General features: G+C 49.3%; 1 protein-coding gene across 5 annotated transcripts in view; it reads left to right on the top strand.

Moving 5' to 3' along the window:
• The window catches only part of Hk1 (hexokinase 1), a 95,908-nt gene extending 85,397 nt beyond the window's left edge, over positions 1-10,511 (top strand). For all 5 annotated transcript variants that reach the window (XM_087898169.1, XM_087898170.1, XM_087898173.1 and 2 more), the window contains 4 exons: positions 3,871-4,054; positions 5,084-5,239; positions 7,395-7,628; positions 9,587-10,511. In XM_087898169.1, coding sequence (XP_087754295.1) covers positions 3,871-4,054; positions 5,084-5,239; positions 7,395-7,628; positions 9,587-9,734 — 722 coding nt within the window. In that variant the 3' untranslated portion in view covers positions 9,735-10,511. The remainder of the gene's footprint in view (positions 1-3,870; positions 4,055-5,083; positions 5,240-7,394; positions 7,629-9,586) is intronic.
• The last annotated feature ends 9,804 nt before the right edge of the window (positions 10,512-20,315 follow it).

The following is a 20,315-nucleotide window of genomic DNA, read 5'->3' as shown; positions in this document are numbered from 1 at the left end:
GGTGCTTACATGAGTTCTGGGGATTTGAACTCAGCTCCTTTTGCTTGCTCGGCAAATGCTGCCCCCCCCCACTGAACTGTCTCCCTAGCCCGAGAACATTAAATTCCTCAAGTACTCTGACTAGGGTGAGAAAAATCCTTTGACCTAGCGTCAGGGGACGCTAGATTCATATGAGTGCCCCATATTCATTCCTGCTGGTATACTAAAACTAACCAAAGCAATGTAGGGGAGAAAGGGTTCATTTTTGCTCCCAATTCCAGGTTAGAAACAGGAAAGAACCTGGAACAGCTAGCCACATCCTATCCATAGAGTAGAGAGAAGTGAATGCACAGGCTGGCGTGCTTGCTTGTGCTCAACTTGACTTCCCTCCTCTTAACCAGTTCAGGACCCCGCCTAGGGGTCCCAACCCAATGCAGACAATCCCTCATTATGACTGTCTTCCCAGCTGATTCTAGGCTGTTGTAAAGTTGACCATTAAAGTTAACTATTGCACCTCCCCCAACACTTCCTTAGTCGCCAACATCCGCAAACACTACTTGTATAGCATGAAATGTCACCCAGTCTCAGGATCATTTCCGGTGTCTGGAGGTTGGGATGGGGCTCGCAGGGTTGCCCTCTGTGCCAGGAAAGCTTTCGTATCAATTATTAGTCACTTCACGTGACTGCTGTGAAAACAGAAAATCAGGAAGGAGGTCCGAGTGGAAGGCGTTTCTGCCCCACTTTGTTTATTTCTTCCTTTTGGCAAAGCTTTCTCCACCCAGCCCTGCCCAGCCTTTTGCCTGTTAATGGGCTTAGGTGGGACCTGCAAAGCCAGAGTGACTAGGCATATTTTCTCCCAGGCCAGGCCTCACCTTCCTACCTGGGAGAAAAAGTCTGTCCAGGTCGGCACAGTGCTATCAGAGGTTCTGGTGCCAGGATTCAGGCGTTCTTTCTTGCCACCATGCAGAGATCTCTTTGCTCAGAATTCTCATGGCCAAGAATACAGTTTACATATCTCGGCTTTCTTTGCATCTTCTATTTCCGGGACTTTTTTTTTTTCTCTTCTTTTATACTTTGTGTAGAAGAGAATTGAGAAAACAATAGCAATCCAGTGGTATTGTCAGGAGGAGCGTCTTGGGAATTCTGCTTAAGTTTTTCAGAGGGTTTATGCCTTTGGTCTGGCCAGCGAGGGTGGGGGGGAGGGACATACCCTTGAATGAGGTGAAAGCTGCCCACATCCCTGAGGGCTTTGCTATGGTAAGTGTAGTTTATAGGCAGCTGCATCACCAGGAACCTCACTCCAGAACCCCTGAGTCAAGATTGAGTGAAAACGAGGACATGACCACTCCAGGGTATGGTTGAGGGGAAGGTTTTTAGTGTAGGTATGAGGAAGAGTTCAGCCAGAGGCATCTGAAAGAGTCCAGACTGAACGTAGCCAGTAGGATAGACCCGTGGTCAGCAGGATAGACCCGGCCGTGAGAGGAGAGAGGTGGGGGAGGAGCAGGAGAGAAAGGACCAAGAGAGCACATGGGAACCAGGAGGCCAAGAGAGGAACCAGGAACCAAAAGAACATAGGGACAAAATGTCTAAATTATAAAGGAAAGGGAAGCTGGGGGAGGGGAGCCCAGGCCTAGGGTGGGGGACAGGGTGAGAAGCGTGGGAGGAGCCACTGGTACCTCAGGTCGCTTTGAAACCTACCAAAGATCTTCATGAGCATGGCCGAAGCTTCTGTAGGAAGGTCTCCTTGCCTGAGTTCCCGGTCTGTGCAGTAAGACAATGACCTCCAGTGAGGCCCTGACATTAAAACTACCGTTAAGCTAGCGGCGTGAACCTCAGTGGGCAAAGGCACCTGCCGCCATGCCTGATAGATTGAGTCTGAACCCCAGGTTCACTCCACAAGAAAACAAGAGAAATGACCCCTGCGCAGGCCCGGAACACGTACCGTATAAAAATAACCAAGTGCTCTGAAAGTTTGTTTACATAGCCCCTTGTGGGCTAAAACTGCAACTTCTGCTCCGCTCCCCGGGTCCTGGGGGATACCAAGTAAGACACGCTCTAGGGAGATCAAGAATGGAAACCGGAGGCTTCTGAGCCCTGGGAATCAAACACCGCCCAGAGGGATGTTCCTTGTCTCAGATCAGCAGATACTCTATGAGGTCTGTGTCCCCGCTGTTTTTATGTCAACTTGACACAAGCTAGACTCGTCAGAGAGGAGGGAGCCTCGTTGAGACAATGTCCCATAAGATCGCTCTGTAGGCAAACCTGTAGGGCATTTTCTTAATTAGTGATTGATAGAGGAGGGCCCATCCCATTGTGGGTGGGACCATTCGTGGGCTAGTGGCCCTGGTTTCTGCTAGAAAGCAGGCTGAGCACCCCTTCATGGCCTCTGCATCAGCCCCTGCTTCCAGGTTCCTGTCCTGTATTGCGCCTGTCCTTACTTCCCTCAGTGATGAGCTAAAATGAACCCTCTATTCCCGAGGCTGCTTTGGTCATAGTGTTTCAATAGTAATCCTAATCAAGACAGTCTGTGATACCAGCCAGGCAAAGAACTGTTGCGTAGAAAGGTGGGATGCAGCCCCCAGCACTCAGGTGTCGGTTGACTAGGTATAGTTCCTGACCACCCTGTATGAGAAAGGACAAGGGAATGGATGAGGTGAGAAGATAGTCCTCTGGCCACTCACTGTGTGCACACAACCCGGGTATACATATGTATGAACTATAGGGGTGCGTGCGTGCGTGTATGCGTGTGTGTGTGTGTTCCTCCCATCTAAATATTGACTGAACTCCCACTAGCCATACATTCCTTTGTTGTAAGAGCACCTACCAACCTACATACAGCCCTGTCTGAGCAGGTCGACAGATGAGGTTTTTAGGTAATTAAAGTAAATTAATCAAAGTTTGGTGTTATGGGAGGTGGTGGTGGACACATGAGAATTATTGCAAGTTCAAGGCCAGCCTGGTCAACAGAGTGCCAGGCCAGTCAGGATTACACTAGAAAGCAAAGATGTTTTGCTCATTAAAAAAAAAAAACCACAAAACACACACTCAGCTGGGCAGTGGTAGTGCAGGCCTTCTAATTCCAGCACTGGAGAGGCAGAGGCAGGTGGATCTCTGTGGAGTATGAGGCCAACCTGGTCTACAGAGCTAGTTCCAGGACAACCAGGGCCACATAGAGAAACCCTATCTTGAAAAAACTATTTTATATATATATATAATATATATTTTATGAGTATATGAATGTGAATATATAATAGTTTATATATAATACATATTACAAATATTATATATATATATATATTATACACACACATGCTGAGGGCTGGGGATGTAGCTCAGTTGGCAGAGTGCAACTGAGTGCACCCTGCCCCCTTCCTCTAAGGCTCAGGGGTCACTATGGGAGAGGAGGCTAAAAATTCTAAGAGCCAAAGGTGGTTGGCTGCTGTAGAAACAGTCTTTTGTACTCATGAACTCTGAGGCTCCGACTGCAGGCCTCAGACCTGTGCAAGATCGAGGCAGACAAAAATTCCAGCACGGATCGGGTGGGTGTCATGATTTCCACCTCTAGCTGCGGAGCTGTTAGCAGTCAGTGTGCTGGGAGGAAGGGTTAGTCTTCTGCAGAGTTGGGGTCCCTGAGAGAATCTCAGTGCTCTACAGATGGTCCCAGGTGGATATTTTTGGTGGTGGTGGTGGGGGCACGTGAAGTTGGGAGGGAAAAGCAGTGGAGGGTGGGGGGAAATTGGTGGGGAGGAAATGGGGCATATTTAATTTAAATATAGCATATATGAATATTAATTTTAAAAGTTTTAAGTAGCTCTTACCTGACGTTGGAGCTCCAGGTGCGAAGACGCCTTGATATGGGCCCCAACGTTGACCTCTGCCCCTGTGTTTTAGGGACTGGCAGCAATGCCTGCTACATGGAGGAGATGCAGAACATAGAGATGGTGGAGGGGAACCAGGGGCAGATGTGCATCAATATGGAGTGGGGTGCCTTTGGCGACAACGGATGTCTGGATGACATCAGGACAGAATTTGACAGAGTGGTGGACGAGTATTCATTAAACGTTGGGAAACAAAGGTAATCAGCCTGCGGAGCAGCTCTGCGCATGCGGGGTGATAAGGTTGTCGCGTTCTGTTGCTGGAGGAAATGTTTCTAGATGGAGGAGTCTGCGCAGTGGCTTGGAAAGCCATCCCTCTGGTATTACACTAATCTTGGGTTTTTGATTCTTGGCATAGTGCAGAATTATTCCCAGAAGTGATGGTGACAGCAGACACACCGCCTCATTTGCCCTTTGGGGGTCTCAGCCAAGCCCTGCTGTTTCTTCCCTAGGGTCGACGAGGTAGAGGCCCTTCCAACTGCAAACTCCTGCGCCCCCTAGTGACCGCCCCAAGTTTTGCAGCTTAGGTCACCCAGAAATGAAGTGGCTACCCCAGTCTCCCAAGAATCAGGATATTCAGTGGCACAGCCACGACAAACGTGCCCAAGTCATGTCTTTTGGAAAATAAACTGGCTCCAGTTTAACCTGAAAGTGTTGTGGCCCACCCGACTTTCCTCCACTTTGGGCTTAATCTGTATTTTGGTTGATGGCAAAACCATCCAAGAACTAAACAAAACAAAAAATCAAAGAACTTTTTTTTTTGGTCTATTTAAGACTTAGCAGTTTGCCTAGTCTAAAACTGCCCTCAAACGCTTTGCTGAGGACCTTACTGAGACACCCACTCCCTGTACTCTCAGGGCCATCAGTGTGGAGAGGAAGGGAGCCTGTGTGTGTGCTGTAAAAGGGTGGGTGTGAGAGCGCCTGGAATAGCGGGGACCAGTCTGGGTGGGCCTAGCTTGTGGCTAAGGGCCGAGCAGGATGGGCCCAGGTCGTCACTGGGAGGGAGGACGCCCAGCACAGTTTTCTGTGACTGCTGAAGGCATCGATGTGGGGAGGCTAGAGGGCTTTCTAGGCCCCTCTCTGCCCGTGTGGAGACACACAGGGCAGGCATGTGACTGGTCAGACCCTGGACGGGCCGTCCTAGATCCAAGTGACCGCTGCACTGCAGGGTGAGTGGCCCCCTGCTCAGCGCGGCCCCCTGCTCAGCCCCCCCTCCCCCCCACACTCAGGTTTGAGAAGATGATCAGCGGGATGTACCTGGGTGAGATTGTCCGTAATATCCTGATCGACTTCACCAAGAAAGGCTTCCTCTTCCGGGGACAGATCTCCGAGCCACTCAAGACACGAGGCATCTTTGAGACCAAGTTTCTCTCTCAGATTGAGAGGTGAGGAGAGAGGGGTTTTCCCCACCACTTTGCTTTCCGCTTCTCTGAATCAGACTATTCTGGGGGCCTCATGGAAGCAGAGTCCTACGGTAGGAATGCATTGCGCTTAGAGCACTCCACTTAGCATAACATTTTTAAGGCCTGAGTAATATTTCATTGCGCGTAGCTATCACATTTTGTTTTCCCACTTCTACTGCCTGGCAGCTTGGGTCTGAATGATGCTGTGAACGGGGGCGAATAAATATTTATTTGGTCATATTATGTCTCTCATGAATATACTTACAAGTGGACTCGCTGGACCCTATGGTAATTCTATTTTAAATTTCCTGAGGAACTACCATATTGATTTTCAAAATGGCCACTCTATTTGACATTCCTGGCATACTTATCCACAGTTACCAGTTTCTGACAGCCTGATAGTAAAGGAGAAGAACAGCAAGAAGAAAAGAACTGCTTAAGTAAAATTAGTATTTGGGGGAAGAAGGCAAACAGCTTTGAGGAAAAAACATTTGCATGAGGTGGGGCTGGGGGGCAGACCCCAAAGTTATGATCCTGAGACTTGCCCTTGACTGTGGGCCTCATTCCCTCCTCTTTAAAATGGGAACGATGAAAGCTGGGTGTAATGGGTCAGGGGTTTGAGGCCAAACTCAGCTACATTGTGAATTTGGGGACAGCCTGGGCTATCTGAGATTCTGTCTCAAGTGCAGAGGACAGCAGTGATTGTATCCATGCCATGCGTATAAAACACATACCGTGTAAGTCCTTGGGAAAGGCTGGCCACTCTTATTTCAGCTCTTCAGTTTGCCGGAAGGAAAGCAAGCCTTGGGACGCACTAGATAGTTGGTGTGGCCACTGAGTGCAGGAACAAAGGCCACCCTGCTAAGAGAAGAATGCAAATTAAGCTGGTGTGGTAAGAAATGGCATTTTAAAACAAGATGGTTTTGTGTGTGACGGAGTGTGCCATGTCACGCACGGCGGTCAGAGGATTTCAGTAGCTTCTCCCCTCCCTCCACCTTGCTTTTGAGGGGACGACTCTTGTTCAGGCTGATCTCCCATCTTGCTGTGGGATATTTCCAGCTCTTGATGTGGGTTCTGGAGTCAATTTGGGTTCATTAGGCGTTCACACCCAGTGCTTTACTCGTGGGTCACCTCACAGCCCTGATAGTGTTCCTAGGAAAGTGATCTTTTCTAGGAGTGATGTAGGGAGATGGTGATGGCCCCAAATTCACTATGTAGCTGAGTTTGGCCTCGAACTCCTGACCCACACTCTATCTCAAGAAAGAGGAGGAAGGGTAAAATCTAAGACTGTCAATAGCAGTTTCTCTAAGGTATTGGGACTATGGTTAGTTTCTCAATTTTCATCTTTCTAGGTTTTTCCATATTTTATAGCTTAGCATGGATTTTTTTTTGAACTCATTAGAAGCAAAGTTCTCCACTTTCCTAACACCGAGACCCTTTAATACAGCTCCTCATGCTGTGGTGAGCCCAGCCATAGAATTATTTTGTTGCTACTTTGTAACTGCAATTTTGCTGTTATGAATGGTAATGCCAAGCAAGACCTGCATTTTCCAATGGTCTTAGGCGACCCCTGTGAAGGGTCATTCAACCACCAAGGGATTGCCATCCACGGGTTGAGAACCACTGGTTTAAAGAGATGAGCTAGAGAGGTGGCCATTGGTTACGAGCATGCTCTGCTTTTGCAGGGGACCCAACGAGTCAGTCAGGCAGCTCACAGCCACCTGTCACTCCGGTTCCAGGGAACTCGGCAGCTGTGGCTGCCACGGGCACCCGTGACTTGTGCACATACTTACACACACAATTTTAAGCTGAGAGCAGGAGACACAGCCTGGATGTGAGAGGGCTTGTGGCTCTTCTAGAGGCCCACAGTGTGATCTCAGCCTGTGCAGCATCCTGCGGCTCCAGATCCAGAGAATCCGACACCCTTTCCTGGCCTCTGTGGGCTCTGGCCGCCATGGCTTAGACGTAGACACACCCACCCACAAATATATATTCCTTGCATTTAAAAAGCTAACCAGAAAGGGAACAAACCCCCATGATGTCATCTCCAGCCCAGCAGAGTGCTTTGGACCAGTCCTTTGCTCCAAGGGTTCCGGGGGCATGCTCCATCCAACTCACTGGCTCTCATCCTCCACAGCGACCGGTTAGCACTGCTGCAGGTACGGGCCATCCTTCAGCAGCTGGGTCTGAACAGCACGTGTGACGACAGTATCCTGGTCAAGACTGTGTGTGGGGTGGTGTCCAAGAGGGCCGCTCAGCTGTGTGGTGCTGGCATGGCCGCCGTGGTAGAGAAGATCAGGGAGAACAGAGGATTAGACCATCTGAACGTGACCGTGGGAGTGGACGGGACGCTCTACAAGCTTCATCCGCAGTGAGTGTGACTCCTCCCAGGATGGGTGGGGAGGGCCTCCTGGCTGGTGAGTTCCGTTAGGGGAATGCAAGAGCCCGAGACAACGAGTGACCCCAGTGTTTGAAGGGAGTTTGGGGAGCCAGGGAAGGGCTTCTTCACTGGACCAGCTCACACTGGTATGGTGTGGTACTGTTCCTGCTTCTCTTGGTCCCTGATTGTGTGTGTGTGTGTGTGTGTGTGTGTGTGTGTGTGTGTGAGAGAGAGAGAGAGAGAGAGAGAGAGAGAGAGAGAGAGATACATTGGACTGCTGTGATTGGAGAGAGAGAGACAGAGAGTGACAGAGACAGACAAACATTGGCCTGCCGTGATTGGTAAGAGGGCCTTCAGAACCAGGGAGGTGACCTGTTATCTGGTTCACTGTAGAACAGGAGCAGTCAGTGTAGGCCAGGACTCTGCTGCAGGAAGAGAACCTTTTCGTTAGAGTAGTGAACCTGCTCTCGAAACCACTGTATGTTCCAAAGTTGGGGGTCTCAGGAGCAGACCCCAGTGTGTCTGAACAGAAGCCCTCTGTATTAGTCAGGGATCTGTAGAGGAGCAGGACTGGAGAGGATGAATCTCCATCAAAAGTAGGTTTATCAGAGTGGCCTACAGACTGGGATAGACTAGGAAGCAATGGCTGCCTCCCAACAGAAAGGCCACATATCCAGACGTCTTAGCTGGTCTTCAGTCCACGTAGGAATCCTGAACACCAGTGAAGGAATGCCTCAGCAACTAAATGGATGCACTTGCCAGTGAGGGAGACTAGGCATAAAGCAAAACCTTCCTCCTTCCATGTCCTTTTATGTGGGCTGTCACCATTTATGTGTGACATTTAGGTGTGGCCTACATTTAGGGTGGATTGTCTCCCCTCCAATAATCCAATTAAGAAAAATCTCAGGGGCTGGAGAGATGGCTCAGAGGTTAAGAGCATTGCCTGCTCTTCCAAAGGTCCTGAGTTCAATTCCCAGCAACCACATGGTGGCTCACAACCATCTGTAATGGGGTCTGGTGCCCTCTTCTGGCCTGCAGGCGTACACGCAGACAGAATATTATATACATAATAAAAATAAATAAATATTTAAAAAAAAGAAAGAAAAATCTCAGATGCGTGGGTTTTAGTTAATTCTAGATGTAGTCAGGTTGACAACCAAGACTAGCCATCACCTAGAAGCTATCCAGCGGGCATGCGGCTCAGTGAGCCTAGCATGCCAGCAGCTCTGGGTTCCATGCCCAGTACATCATAAACCAAGCCGCTGAAGGATCTTGAGGCTGCCCTGGACTGCCACAACCTCAGCGATTCTAGCTCCTGGAGGGAGTAGAAATTATGTGTATCAAATATGGACACCCCTAGCAGGTGTCCAGCAGAGGCAAGTGTCACGGCTAAGAGCCTTAGCCTGACTCTGTCATGTTTAGCACAGAGTGCCAGCCTCAAGGGTCACCTCCCTTTATGGGGGCTGCTTTCTCCTGCTGTGGGTACCGGTTGCCAGCTCTGGAGATGAGTTTGGAGTCTCGGGCTGCATGTTTCCAAGCTACAGTAACTCTCTGGCTTGGTGTTTCAGGTCCTCTAAGACCACCAAGATCTTGGGTGGGGCTGGGTTACAAGTTGCTATTCCTCCCCGTTAGGGACTCTGATGGCATACCTGACCATAAGCCTGCATCTCTCGGGCTCGTCTCAACCATGCCTGGTTTTTGTTGTAGAATTTCTCTGTTGTGTATTTTTAAGACAGTCTCCTGTTGCTCAGGTTGACATAAAACTTAATATATAGCTGAGGTTGACCTTGGATTTGTGATCTTTCTGGCCTCCACCTCCCCAGTGCTGGGAATCGGATTCAAGGCCTGGGCCTCCTGAATGCTAGACAAGGCACTCCACCACCTAAGGGAACCGGGTTTGCAGCCCAGCCGCAGCTGACCCTCTCTCCCGTTTTTTTCCGTCTTCTCAGCTTCTCCAGAATCATGCACCAAACTGTGAAGGAACTGTCACCAAAGTGTACCGTGTCCTTCCTCCTGTCTGAAGACGGCAGTGGCAAAGGGGCTGCTCTTATCACAGCCGTGGGCGTGCGGCTCAGAGGAGAGGCTACTACCGCCTAAGGGCCAGGATCCTCCCAGCCCCCAGCCCGCCACCCTTCCAGCACTCCTGTCTAGAACCGATGACCCCCGTTCCACTCAGCAAGCCCTGCTGGGAGACCCAGCGTCGGAGCCCACAATGCCGCCAGGGGATTAAGGGGACCACGGTAACGGAGCTCATTATAGAATACCACAGTGTGTGCTGTTGATCTCTCGCCTTGGACCCCTCAACCCCCATCCTGCCACTCTGCATGAATCAAGTTCGACCTGGCCATGCTTTGCCCATGCGTGAATGTAGTGGCACCAAGTCTACGGCAAACGTCCAGCCAGGAAAGAGTCCCCCTCTCGGACCCACCTTCTGGGCCTTTCAAGCCAGTCCTTGGAGTCTCCTCCCCACCCCTCCTCCGTGCGAAGTGTATAATCACCAGCAGACACTGCCGGAGTCCCGTCCACAGGGGCATGGGCCTGAAGGGCGAGTGTGGAACGTGATGTGACGCTGCTGTCTCCTTCCCCTCCCAGCACCCGCTGCAGCCTGCCATCCCGTCTGGATGTACCGATGCCACTGAATTGTTGTGTCCATGGAACCAGTCCTAGCCACGTTATGACAGTCTTGCATTTTGTTTGTCTTGTGGTGGTGGTGGTGGTTGGTGGTGGTGGGGTAGGTGGGCAGTCCTGTGGGGAAAACATCTTGTCTCCATCTTGATGGAAGGAACCAACCCACACGACGATGCCATTGCCGGGACCTCCCATTGCTTTAGTGAGCCTTGTTGTTCGACTAGTAAACTTTGTACCGAATCAAAACCCTGGAGTGCTGCTTCTTGTGGGGGAGGGGTTCTTAGGATATGGTTACAGCCAGGCTGGGGGGTTTTATGAGAAAGTTCAAAAGCATCATAGGTGTGCCTATAATCACAGCACTTGGGAGGCGAGGGCAGGAGTTCGAGGCCCCTGTTGGATAGATTCAGGCCAGTCTGTCCTACACGACATTCATCTCAAATGAATCAATAAAAAAAGTCTCCAGCCCTGGGAGTTAGCTCAGACAAGGGCTTCTCTACTTCAAAATGTCACAGAAGCAGACTTCCCCACACCCAAAGTCCCAACCTCATGGCCTAGAAAAGTGTCTGTCCTTTGGTTGGGGGACAATGAACATGACCTTCTGGGGCTGGCTGGATAGTGAGGCAATGCGAGTCTTTTTAGCAGGAGTGTTGGGTAGATTTCAAGGTCAGTCCCTTGGGCAGATAAAGAAATGAATGTTCAGAAAGACAGAAGATCAAGCCATGGGGGACAAGCAATCACTTTGGGAGAGGAGGGCCCCTAAGACTTCTCAACTGACTGGCTTGGGTGTTCTAGAGAGCTTCTGGGCCCACTCTTCTCCCTATGGGTTCTATTTAGACCCACCCCCATGCCTTTCCCGGCATGAAGTTGCCATCTCAGGGGGCCTGTCTTTCCTTTCCCTGCCTGCCCACGTTCCTCTAAGCCCTGTTCAGATGCTGAGAGGCAGGCAGGGAACACTTCCGTGAGGCAGAATTCTGGGGTCGTTCAAGGACGGGGGGGGGGGGGCGGGGCTGCAGTACAATTCCAGTGAGCAACACACCCATGTGCAGGACCACCTAGAGGAGCCAAGGAGCTAAAGGGGTGACGAGAACATCAGAGGCCATTACAGTAAGATGGATATCTCCCAGGCTAGAGTGACCATCCCCACTCTATGGGTGGTGACAATCAGTTGAACAGAATCCAGCTGGGAATAGTGAAGAGCACAGGCAGGCTCTAGCTCACCTGAGACTCAGAGCCTCCAGTGGTTCACAGAGGCGCTTTCTCATAAGGTGGGGACTATGAAAAGTGTCCCTTGGCCCTGGTGTGATGGATCTCGAGTCCATGCCAGCCACCTTAGCTTCCAGAGGCACAGATAAAATGACAGAAAGGAGCTCCCAACTGGGATTTAGAGAGGGTATCTCTTTAATTATCCTGACCACAGAGCTAGGTCCCTGGGACGCAGTGGGAAAGATCCCTGCCTTCATTCTAGGCCTCCCTGTTTCACAGTTCTCTGAAAGGATTTGTTGGAATTTGGTGACATAGATGGTTGATTAGTTTCAGGCTCATGTAGCAAATCCCTTGAAAGGAAAAACTTGCCATACAAAAGGCTTTCAAGGGGACCAATTCCAGGTGACTTTGAGCCATCAGGGGGCTAAGGGTAGCAACTTGGTCCAAGGAGTTTCTTGCATTGGTTTACTGAGGTGCCCTTTTAGTAACACATTTGTATCTTTATATCTTTCTAGAAGGCTAGGGATGCCAGGCACAGTGGAGGATTAAACTGTCCCCAAGGTCCGGGAAAGTCCCTGGGTAGATTGTGCCTAGGGCCATTGTCACTGTCTAGCCTTAGGTACCTCAAATCCAGGAATTATTTCATTAGAACAGTTATTACCTCCTATGCCTTTTCCACTTTACAAGGAAAAGTGTCAACCCAGCCAGTGAAAGTGCTCCCCCATACAAGGAAAAGATGGGCTTTGGTCCCCTGGGCAGTGAATAAAGTCCCTCAGTTCTCTCCTGGAGACTGCTTGCTTCCGTGTACCAGCAGGGGACAGGTCAGATTGGTCTTTTGGTATGTCTCCTATCTGAACCACTGATAACATCTGATGTTCCCTTTCCCATAAACATTTTCTTCGCTAGTTGGAGTTTCCCCTCCCTAGATGATATAATTTTATAATTCCCAGTGTACGGAACTAGACAGTCATACATGACTATTACGGGCAACCATTCTCCCCTCGCTGCCCCCAATCCTCGATGGTCCAGGAGGGTACAGCCATCTTTGGGAGCCTTTTCCAGTTTAGGGATGGTATATAGCTTGTTCTCACATTGGTTGGAGGAAGGAATCTTCCCATAACTGGTGCCTTCGTTACTATTGCTGTGGTGAAACACCATGACCCAAAGCAACATGATCAAAAGAGATTATCTGGCTTATATACCTGAATCAAAGTCCATTGAGGGAAGCCGGGGCAGGAACTCAAACCAGGGCGGAGGTAGGAGCTGATGCACAAGCCACAGAGGCCTGCTACTTACTGGCTTGCTCATCTTGGCTTGCTCAGCCTGCTTTCTTATAGAACTCAGGACCACTCACCCAGGGATGGCACCACCCACAATAGTCTGGGCCCTGCTATATCAATCGCTAAGAAAGAGAACGCTCCACAAGCTTGCCTCCAGCTAGATCTTCTGGAGGCGTTTTCTCAGTTGAGGCTCCCTCCTCCCAGATGACTCCAGCTTGTGTCAAGTGGACGTGAAACTAGCCGGCTCAGAGGAACATTCTGGTCTCAATGCAGCTGCTTTAGGAGCAGGACCTGCTGACCTGGTGGCTATCCCAGGTCATTGAGTCCCCTCCCTTTTGCTGTCTCTGGCCACATCAGTAGGAGTTGAATTGTCTCAAATGGGGTCCCAGATGTTACTCATCCTGGTTCCTTCCAGACAGCTGCATTCACGTGCAGAACCAGATAAGCACATCTGGACTCAGCACAGATGTTCACCCTCAGTGTCTCCCTACAGTGCAAAGCCTGAGCCAAGAGTCTCCTCTTGTTACAACGGAGTACCCTCCCTTATGAGCTCCATTCTGAGTGGCCATCAGTTAACAGAGTTCAGTCTTTAAAATCAGGTCTAGCAGTGTAGGGTTCCAGCAAGACCTCTTGGCATGAATGCTCGAGACTTTCCTTGTCGGGGAGGCAAATAGTAGGGCTGAGACAAGGACAGACCTTAATGGCCACTCTGGTCTCTCCATTAGGAGCCTGACAGCCCTAAGTGTCCTTTAGAATTATTTCCCCAACACCATGGAGAGAATATACAGAGAGGGGTTTTTTCTAGGGCTCATTTATAGGCCTCTGGGACCAGGAGCCTCACAGCTGCAATTGCCCTTGGGTATCCTGGCCATCCCTTTGTCACTGAGTCTAACTCCTTGCTAAGGTAGCCCACTGGTTGTGGTATAGGTCCCATTGATTGGGTCAGAATGTCCATGTCAATTCCCTTTCAGCAGTATCCAGTGGAAATTGAGGCTGAGTGGGCAAGCCCAGAGTAGGGGCCCCTGGTGAGTACATCCTTGAGTGTTGGGAGGGATGATTAGCCTCGGGTTCCCATGTTAGGGGGTCTAAGGGAGAGTCTTGGGCCTCGTTGACAGGATAAAGAAGACTGGCTGGTTCTGAAAATTCGGGAGGGTAGATTTTTTGAGAAGCCATAACCTAAGTAAGATACCCATCTGTCTGACAGTGTGGCAAGCGGGAAGCTCGGATAGGAGGGATTCGTTCAGAGTTCAGGTTGCTCCTTTTCTCCCTCCGGCATTGCTCTCAAGTATGTGACTCGAGATTGACAGAACTGGTGCTTTTCTCAAGTGATCTCATTTCCCTCACATGGTTAAAGGAGGCTGAGGTGGTGGGGGAGGGGTGGAAAGTTGAGGAGACTCTGGGGTGGTGGTGGATGTGTTAAGTCTGGAGCATAGCCCGCAGCCCCTGGCATCCATTCCTGCCCCCCTGGCCTGGGAGTTGCATTAGTCTGAACTCCAAATCCCAGCATGCCAGGTCCTGACCCCTCCCACAGGGTATTTAAGTGGCGTCCCAGAGGAGAAACACATATTTGTGCTCTCCGCTTTTCTGTCTCCCTGCCATGTGCTCAGCCACCTGAGAGCATCATATTTAATAAAACGATGGGCATTTTAATTTGATCTGGAAAAAAATCCCCCCCCAGCTTAGGAGTTTATTACACCAGGTGCATACAGGCCTGGGGAATTGGTGTGTAGAGAGATACAGAGAGAGGGACGGTGAGGGTCAGGGAGGGATGGGGAGAGGGAGGGGGGAGAGAGAGAGAAGAGACAGAAGCTGCATCTTCAAGAGGGAGATGGAAAAAGGAAGAGACTCAGGCTGCAAGCAGGAAGGAAGATCTGCCTGACTCAGCGGATGGGGGGAGGGAGTGGGCGTGGCTTATGGCTTGTCTCTTAAAGAGACAGAACAGATCATTATAGGGTGGAGAAAGTTGAGAGACTCAATTCCCTGTCAGTCTATCTTTGCATGCTTCCCAGAGTAACACATCTACCTATTGGTGCAAAGTTACATGGGGACTGACCAGACTATGAGGTCCTGAACCAAGGCAAGTGAAAATAAACAGGGGCTGTCCCTAAACCTTTAGGGCAGGACAGTCCAAGTAATTTGTCAGGCCTTAAAAGTGTGGTCTCCAAGGCAAATAAAAGCCAAGTATCCAGCTGCAGATGATACAAAAAAAAAAAAGGCATTCTTCGAATCCCGGCAGAATAGTAAATTCCTCGAGGCTGAATCTGGGTCAGGAGGGCAGAGGGACTGAGCAGTACAGGGTGGAAAGGGACCACAGCCTTGATTAGTCCCAAGTCTCATACTAACTTCCAATCACTGAGGCTCGTTTGAACTTCCAAAATAGGTGGGTTATAGGAGCCAGAACAACCCTTCCCTCTAGAGTCCCTATTTTTTAAGGGCAAAGATGATAGACTTGAATCCTTCTGTCTCTTCAGGCTTTAGTGAATACTGTTTCCGGTGAGGAAAATGGGTGTGGCCTTGTTGACAGAGGTTTCTGTCCTACCCAGTCCCTCTATGTTAGCCATGCCACGCACAGCCATTTAGTCCCAAATTAACAGATAGAGGTCTATATTAATCATAAACTGGTTAGCCTATTAGCTCAGGCTTCTTATTAACTCTTATAACTTATATTAGCCCATAATTCTTGTCTGTGTTAGCCATGTGGCTTGATACCTTTTTCGGTGAGGTAGGCATATCTTGTGTCCTCTGCATCTGGGTGACTACAGCAGACTGACCTTACCCCTTCCCAGAATTCTCTTGTTGTCTCTGCTCTGCCTCTACTTCCTGCCTGGTCGCCCCGCCTATACTTCCTGTCTGGCTACTGGCCAATCAGCGTTTATTTAAAATACCAGTGACAGGGTACAGACCACTGTCCCACAGCAGGGTCCTTTAAATATGTTAGAACAGGTGAAGCATTAAAGATAGCCCTATGCATAGTGGTGGTTCTCAACCTTCCCTTTAACATTATTTTCTTTCTTTCTTTTTTTTTATTTAACTTTATTTCATGCGCATTGGAGTTACAGACAGCTGCGAGCTGCCATGTGGGTGCTGGGAATTGAACCCAGGCCCTCTGGAGGAGCAGTCAGTGCTCTTAACCACTGAGCCATCTCACCAGCCCTAACATTATTTTCGTTGCAACTTTATAACTGCAATTCTGCCACTTTTATGAACTGTAAGGTAAATATCTGTTTTCTGATGGTCTTAGGTGACTCCAAAGGGGTCGCAACCCACAGGTTGAGAACCCATTCCCTATAGTCTCTTCATCTGCCCATACTGAGAGATATACACTGACTTCTACCAGAAGCAAGCATAGGTTCCCTCCCAGAGGCAAAACAAGTTCAACCTGATGCTTGGAGAGAATGTCGCTTCCCAAAATGGGTGCAGGGGTCTCTAGACAATGCAAAAATGGTGTTGGAATAGAGGTCTCCTCACTGGCAGGCAAGATGCTGTGTAAAAAAAAAAATCTCTTCATGACTGACCTGATATGTCCCCAAAGGTGGCAGTTTGGGAAACTAGGAACCGGAGAAAGAGCAATATTGCACATTGGGGTTCCATTTGCAAAGTTGGGGCTCCTCAGGTTGAACTGGGATTACGGAAGCCTGGAGAGGAGGCCTTGGGGACCCACTGAATGAAGGAGTGACCTTGAGCCTTAGAGTTCAGGGAAACCTTGCCCTTGTCCGGTGATTGCCTTGACTACTGGGACAGAGTCCGGGTGGGAGCTGAGACATATTTCTAGCTTGCTCTTTTTTGGGAGATTCCTTCTAGAAGTTCCCTGACTATCCACAGAGAAATCATGGCCTGAAGGGACCCTTCATGATGGCCCCTCCTTGGGTAACTCTCATGAACAGCCAGTAGGCCAGCATCTTGTTTGTCCTTTCTCCTTTTCCTTTCCCAGTCCAGGTTATGATACAATGAGTATCAGTTTAGACCAGCAGTTCTCAACCTGGGGGTCTAATGACCCTTTCATAGGGGCCGCCTATGACCAATGGAAAGCACAGATATTTACATTACAATTCATAACATAGAAAAATTACCCTTATGAAGTAGCAACAAGAATAATTTTATGTTTGGAGGTCACTGCAACGTAAGAAACTATTAAAGGATCGCAACATTTAAGAAGGTTGAGAACTATTGGGTTAGAACGGTTGGTCTAGGCGCTTACCTGGTTCATCCACCAGCTTCTGGAAAAATACTTCAAAAAAAAAAATAAAACAGGGTTGTACTATGTAGCTCTGGCTACACTTGAACTCACCACATAGACCAGGTTAGGCTGGTCTCAAAACTCAACATGAGCTCTACCTGCCTCTGCCTCCTGGGTGCTGGGATTAAAGGCGTATCCTACCACAGCTGGTTTCTGCGATTCTCTATGGCTGCCTGGGGCTGATTGGGTCAGGAGTTTGTCTTTCAGCATCCTCCTCTGAGGACTCAGTGTGTTTTCTGATAGCCTTCTTTAATTGCTGAAAAAGGTGGCGGGAGATTCATTTGCTCCCTGGTAAAAAGCCAGCCTCTAAGAGCAAAAAAGAGGTTTGATCTTGGCTTTCCTGAAGCCCTCAGAAATAAGAGATACAATGCTTCTTCTCCCAGTGACCTTTGGGATCTCTCGAAGGGACAACCTGGGCTCCTGTGAGAACTTGGACCTGGGAGTCTTGGTCTGGGCAATCAGCAGTCAGTACCAATGGCTGTTGTCTTTTTCATTACCCTGGTTTTCCACTGAGGTTGAAGTCTGATCTAAGACTAGCATCCATCCCTCCAGGCTGTGCAGTAAAAGACTTTGGGGGCATTGGTAGGCCTGCTCATATGGGTCAGGATTTGCCACGAAACTACCTTCAATCTTGCTTTCTGTTTTGTTTGAAACAGGTCTCACTAAGTAGCTCTGTCTGGCCCCAAACCCACTATATAGAGCAGGCTGACCTGGAACTCACAGATCCATCTGATGCTGCCTCCCAAGTGCTAGACTTAAAGGCATGCATAGCCATACCTGGCTCTCCCCAACTGTTTTGATATCTTTAAGCTTTGCTAATGAACAGGCTCTGTGAACCTACCTACATGGGTCCTAAATCTCCCACCATCTTCTGCAAGGGAAACAACTCTAGAGCCCCTGAGGGTATTTGGGGAGCTTGAGGTACAACTCTCCGAGGCCCTCCAGCATATGGTGGACAGGGTTTTGGGGACGCCAGACAGTCAAAGTAATGGAATTCAGCTGACAATTGTGAAGCCAATTCTGAGTGGTTGCAAAGGTAGAAGAGCTGAACATAAGGGACCTTAGACCATTCTGTCTCCTGCACAACTGAAAATAGTATTATGAGCCAGGCATAATGGCACACACCTTCCAGCACTCAGGGGACAGAGGCAGGTGGGTCTCTGCAAGTTCGAGGTCAGTCTGGCCTACAGAGTGAGTTCCAGGACAGCCAGGGAGACATAGTGAGGCCCTATCTCTAAAAAACTAGAAAGCGGGGCTGGAGAGATGGCCCAGCGGTTAAGAGCATTGCCTGCTCTTCCAAAGGTCCTGAGTTCAATTCCCAGCAACCACATGGTGGCTCACAACCCTCTGTAATGAGTCCTGGTGCCCTCTTCTGGCCTGCAGACAGAATACTGTATACATAGTAAACAAATACATAAATATTAAAAAAAAAACTAGAAAGGAAGGAAGGGAGAGAGACAGAGACAGAGAGACAGAGAGAGACACACAGAGAGAGACACAGAGAGACAGAGAAAGGAAGAGAGAGACATTTTAATTAGGGTTCACTGAGGTGGCCATCTCTTTTATCACTCAGCGGATAGTACTTCCTGATAAAGAAAACCAGGATTTATTTGTTTGAGTGTCTGAAGGTTCAAGTCTCCCCAGTGTTCTCGGGTATCCCTTCCCCTGTCTTCCTCCACCTGGATGAGTAGGTAGTGCCTATTGGCAGGCAGATCCCAAACCTGCATGGCTCAGTGCCCTGCCATCTCCTGGTTTCCTCCTTTAGTGTTCCACAATGTTTGGTGCCACCAAGTCCTCAAAAACCCTTGATTTGGCCCCAAGAGCTGCTTTCTAGGTAATCCGTGCATGCTCCAAGAGGCACCGGAAGCTCTGTGTATCAAGTTGACTACAGGTGTCTCTGCCGAAGCCTTGTCTGATTCTATAGCCCACGGTCACCCACTCAAGTCCACGCAGCTTGAGACAGAAGCAGAGATGGTTAGGTCCAACCCATTAGCCAGAGGGCACAGGGGCCAATATTTATCTGCCTTTTTCTGGGACCCATCCACCAATTGGAAATTCAAATCACTAGCAAAGACCCCAGAAAAACCATTAGAACGACAACACACTTTCTCATTCCAAGAGGGAAGAACCAGGGCACAATCAGAAATGGCTCAGTCACATAAACGACCCTCATAGAATCTTTCCCTAGATCTTCACAAGCCAGGCCAGCTAGCCCACGATGAGCCATAACCAACAGACAGGGTGGGTCCCCCCTCACAGACTTGCTTCTGATGTCCATCACATCTCCTTCTAGTCCCCAGATGAACAGGCTGGAAGTCTTTTGGGGAGACAATGCCTGACCTACCCGTGATCTATCCTTGAGTCTTGTGGCATTCAAATAAAACAGGCTCATGGGACAGTTAGGTTTCAGGTTCAGAAAGTAAGGTTTCAGACACTGGCCCATTGTTTGACAACAACAAGAAAAACAAAACAAAACACCAGTTTATTTGTGGCTATCTTCCTTAACACAACTGCCCCACAACCACAAGGTTCTGCAACAAGTAACCCCTGCATCTGTTACACCCATCCTTTCAAGATTTATGTATATGCATGCCCCATCGGCATGCATGCCTGCATGCCAGAAGAGGCCGTCAGATCCCATTATAGATGGCTGAGAGATGCCATGTAGTTACTGGGAATTAAACCTGGGTCCTCTGGAAGAGCAGTCAATGCTCTTAACCACTAGGCCACCTCTCTAGCCTGCCACACCCATCTCTTAACCATAGCAAGCAAAACCAGAAGGAGAACCATGTCAGGAACTCAGAATGCAGCGGTTTAACTCAAGCCTAACCCCCTCTGGTTCTCCTGACCCTGCAGGAGTAGGTGGTTTTTAACACTCTAGGTGCCCCTTTTCTGAGGCAGTCCTTGAAAGCACTTCCTTCATTGACTACGCTTGGCAGAAGCTGAGGATGCACTCAGGAAACAGGGGCCTGTAAACAGCCTACCTATCAAGCCCCGCCCATTGAGAAATCATCCCTCAATGATTTGAAACTGTGGAGACTTTGTACTGGTTCATGTACCTTGTGTTGGGGCTAGTCTTCTTGAACTAAGTACCTGTTATCTACAGAAGGAAAGGAAATGAAATCAAAAGTAGGGTGCTCAGTATGCAATGGGAGCAGAAACAGAAGCAGGTGGCTAGCCAGGAAAGAAGAGAGAAAAGCAGACCGAAGATGGAACGGCGGTAAGACCCAGCGGAGCCTCTCAGCTCCAGCCTCCTGCCCAAGCAGCCTCTAGGATATCAGCGGCAGACTGGGTTTGTACTGCTGCAAATTTCCAGTAATTAAGATGGAA

This window comes from Myodes glareolus, chromosome 18, assembly GCF_982192425.1.
Source record: "Myodes glareolus chromosome 18, mMyoGla1.1, whole genome shotgun sequence".
NCBI classification, from domain to species: domain Eukaryota; kingdom Metazoa; phylum Chordata; class Mammalia; order Rodentia; family Cricetidae; genus Myodes; species Myodes glareolus.
This window is presented reverse-complemented; position numbering and strand designations above follow the sequence as displayed.